At 44.9% G+C, this 3,443-nt stretch overlaps 1 protein-coding gene across 1 annotated transcript in view; it reads left to right on the top strand.

Annotated features, from left to right (window-relative positions):
• BIN1 (bridging integrator 1) overlaps positions 1–3,443 on the top strand; it is a gene marked incomplete at its 5' end in the record, with an annotated part of 53,791 nt that overhangs the window by 39,508 nt on the left and 10,840 nt on the right. The window contains one exon of the mRNA XM_010132868.1: positions 1,740–1,847. Within this exon, the coding sequence (XP_010131170.1) occupies positions 1,740–1,847 (108 nt within the window). The remainder of the gene's footprint in view (positions 1–1,739; positions 1,848–3,443) is intronic.

Genomic DNA, 3,443 nt, shown 5'->3' with positions numbered 1-3,443 from the left:
TTCCCTAACTTTTCCATACATCATGCTGCTCCATTGCCTCTGGTTTGCCACCTTCCACCCAGCTGCTGAGGAGCAAAGGTGGAGTGGGGAGGGAAGGAAGTCCATGTCAGATTTTGCATGGCAATAGATAAAGCTTGCAGAGGAGGAAAGTGATGGGACAGCAATGTTGGAAGGCGAGGACCACAGGCAGCTGAGCAACTCTGTTATTTTCTGTGCTTCCTTCTCTGGTGAACTCCTAATGGACAGTTCCATCTGCCCTGTGTTTTTTATAATGTATTCATGTGAATGCCAGCCCTTAGTCAGACATACTCTTCTGCACCTGATTAGTGCTCTGACCCAGAATAGGATCTGCTGTGACTTTCAATCAGATGGGAGTTCTGAGGGAGGACTGTGGTTGCCAGAAAAATATTGATTGAAGCACCCAACAGCCACTAGCGTTCAGTGTGTTGCCCAGAGCCATTCCTGTCAGATGTCCTAACTCCAGTGAGCTGTCTTCTGGGAAATCTGGGTAAAGGCAAGGGGTGCCAGCCCTTGCATGCAGGTCTTAAATGGCAGGTAAGATTATTCAATGACTGGAGCCTTTGACGTCTCGCTACCAAACAAAACTAAAGACTGGGGCTGGAGCCTCTCTGATGGGTGGTCTGGATGTGCTGGAGGAGCATGCTAGAATGCCAGTTGTTTTTTGCATACTAGTCAGGGTTTGTGGCCGTGAGGTGGGAGAGCTTGGTTCCTTGTCCTCATCCCTGTGGATCACAAAAAGATGTCCATAAGGGAGAGAAAAATCTCTAAGAGAATTGGAGTAAGAGGAAACTAGAGGAGGTGAAAATAATGATGGTGTTGGTTGTATTCAGAGGAATTTCACTTAAGGGGGTCTCTCTTGCTACTTTCCAGGAGTTTTTCCACTGTGGGTCTATGATATAAGCGTAGAGACCAACCTGCCGCATTGTGTGGTGTTGGAAAGGTAGCTGAAGCAGTAGGGCCAGTGCGCTGGGATGTCAGTGGAAACAGGGGCAAACCTTCCTGAACTTCCTGGAGGAAGCAGCTTCCTCTGAAGCTGAGTAGAAAGGAGTGTCTTGTAGTGCTTTGTGAGAAGACTCACGTTTGCATGTTTCTGGGATGTCCAGAAATGGAAACCATTGAAAACAGCATTTTCAGGTTGGGGAGTGATTCAAATCACCTTAGCAAAGGTGAGCTGCCATATTCTGTGTTTCCGTCTCTGAAGGCAGAAGGCAATTAGGAGTTTTGGGAGTTAGCTTCGAGGTCTCTCAGACTTGTCTTCCAGCAGTTTGAGTGTTTTTCTACCTGGATCCATGTTCCTGAGATAAGTTATATGGGCGGCAGCTCTTCTGTATGAGGCTGAAAGAGTCTGTCCTGGACCTTCAGTACAAAGGCAGCTGGATGAGCTATGTGGGATAGATAAAAATACAAGAGTCATCAGTGGCAGTGATCCTTTAGACTGCAGCAGGTCAGGTGCTTACATCATGTCAGCTCATTTGGCCAGGTGGGAAGACGAGTGAGTCCTGTAGAAAAGGCTCAGGTTTGGTTTACAGTGGCACCTGTGCACACTGCCTGTGATGATAACCACTAAGCAGTCAGGAGTCACATCAGGTGTTTGCATTGCCACCATGTCTTCTGCGCTTGCAGCCTCAGCTCCTGGATATCGCATACCCTCTCACTACTCTGCATGTGTGTGTGAGTGTCTAATGTTCGTACTGCTTTTCTTCCTCACTGCTGCCAAGTTTGATGCCCCTGGGCCCTTCCAGGAAGGAGCCAGCCTGTTGGATCTGGATTTTGATCCCATTAAACCAGATGCCACTGTGGGGAAGACCCCCACACCTGCTTCCCAGGTTGGTTTATATCACCATTCCTTCTCCCTTCATAACTGACTTGTTGCCAAGTGTGGCATGACCTGCACCTGTGTGAGTGATGATGTGGACCTGAGTGGTGGGTTGCTGGGCTGGTTGCCCAGACCTTTGCCTTGCAGATGAGCACCTTGGTCTTCTCTGCTGGTTGTGTAAGTCCAGTGAGAATCAGGTGTCTATTATTCCAGCCACAGTCTGGCACTAGGTGTTTGTGGGATGCTTGTGCTTTGCTCTGATGATCTGAGTGACAATTTGTTCAACTTAATGTTAGCAACCTCTGTATCCTGTATGGATTTAAACTGTTACTCTGTGGATGGGAATTCAGCCTCAGTTCTGTGCTTCTGCTATGAATTGCTTTCAAAGGGACTTTTAATGAACAGATACTCCGATAATCTGCAGTTACTTGAAGTGAATAAAGCGGTAGATGAATATTCAAGCAATGTGAAGCCCTTCTTTTTCTGGGTACAACATAGGCTCTGTTTATAGTTAAGAAGTAGCTTTAGCTTCCTCGATGAGCATGATGCTGCACATGGCAGTATCAAAAAGGAAGGTACCTAATTTTGGTTTGGCCTGTACCTGGTCCAGCTCTTTGTCAGAGGCGGGTGGACTGTGCTTCATTTTACGTCTAAATGGCAGGAGGCTTTGAAGTGCATCCTGGATTTATCTGCTGTCCTCACTTAGACTTTCCATTTCATAGGTGCGAAATAGTTATCTTTAGCCTGTGGTTGCCATTAAAATTTGTAATAAACGTAGTTGGGATGTCTCCAGTATGTCTCCAGTATCATCGTGTTAACTAGGCATGTATGACACAGATTTTTGTAGCATTAAGACCCCTCTTATTAGAGAGATCAAACATCAGGCATTTGATTCTTCTAAATTAAAATACTCTATCTGCAAGATACTAGTTATTACCATAGTTCGATACACACCGATATGGCAAGCTACCTCTTTCTGGAACTTTAAGTGGGCAGATGGACATTTTGTGTCTGCTTGCCTGACAGAACAAGCTGCATGCCAGGATAAGCTTTTTTTTAGAAAAAAATATTTACTGGTTGTTTTTTTCTTTTCTGAAGCACCAGTTATAACTTGGATAATTTGATATCCTGGCATAGGATACAAGTATAAATTTGACTTAAAATGGAACTATTTGTTATTCTCCCAGCAAGCAACAAATATTACACTGAGTGGGTTTTTCAAAACGGCTCAGCAGTAGTGTATTTGGTGTTCTAATGTATTTATTATTAGCCTCAGAAGTCATTGAAAGAGTGAGTCTGAAATGAAAACTTTCAAATAGTAACCACAGTACAAAACCTAGCAAAAACCACCTAGATTTGAAAGCAGTCAGACTTATTTCCTATAGGGTGGGTACTATGACAAAGAAGCTAAGATATTTCACTATTGATCCAAAGACACCAGTCCAAGTTTTGTTCTGAAATCATACTGAGTCTATTGGATGTGGGTATATAGGAGCATATTTTACCCTGATGGACCAAAAACTTGGGAGTTTTTCTGGGGGGGGAGGGGGGGGGGGGGGGGGCACGATATCTGCCTATGTTGTCTGCCCCTGATACATGCATGTGG

The sequence above is a fragment of the Buceros rhinoceros genome, unplaced genomic scaffold, assembly GCF_000710305.1.
Source record: "Buceros rhinoceros silvestris isolate BGI_N320 unplaced genomic scaffold, ASM71030v1 scaffold10353, whole genome shotgun sequence".
Taxonomy (NCBI): domain Eukaryota; kingdom Metazoa; phylum Chordata; class Aves; order Bucerotiformes; family Bucerotidae; genus Buceros; species Buceros rhinoceros.
Note: the sequence above shows the minus strand (reverse complement) of the source record. Positions and strands in the feature narration are given on the sequence as shown.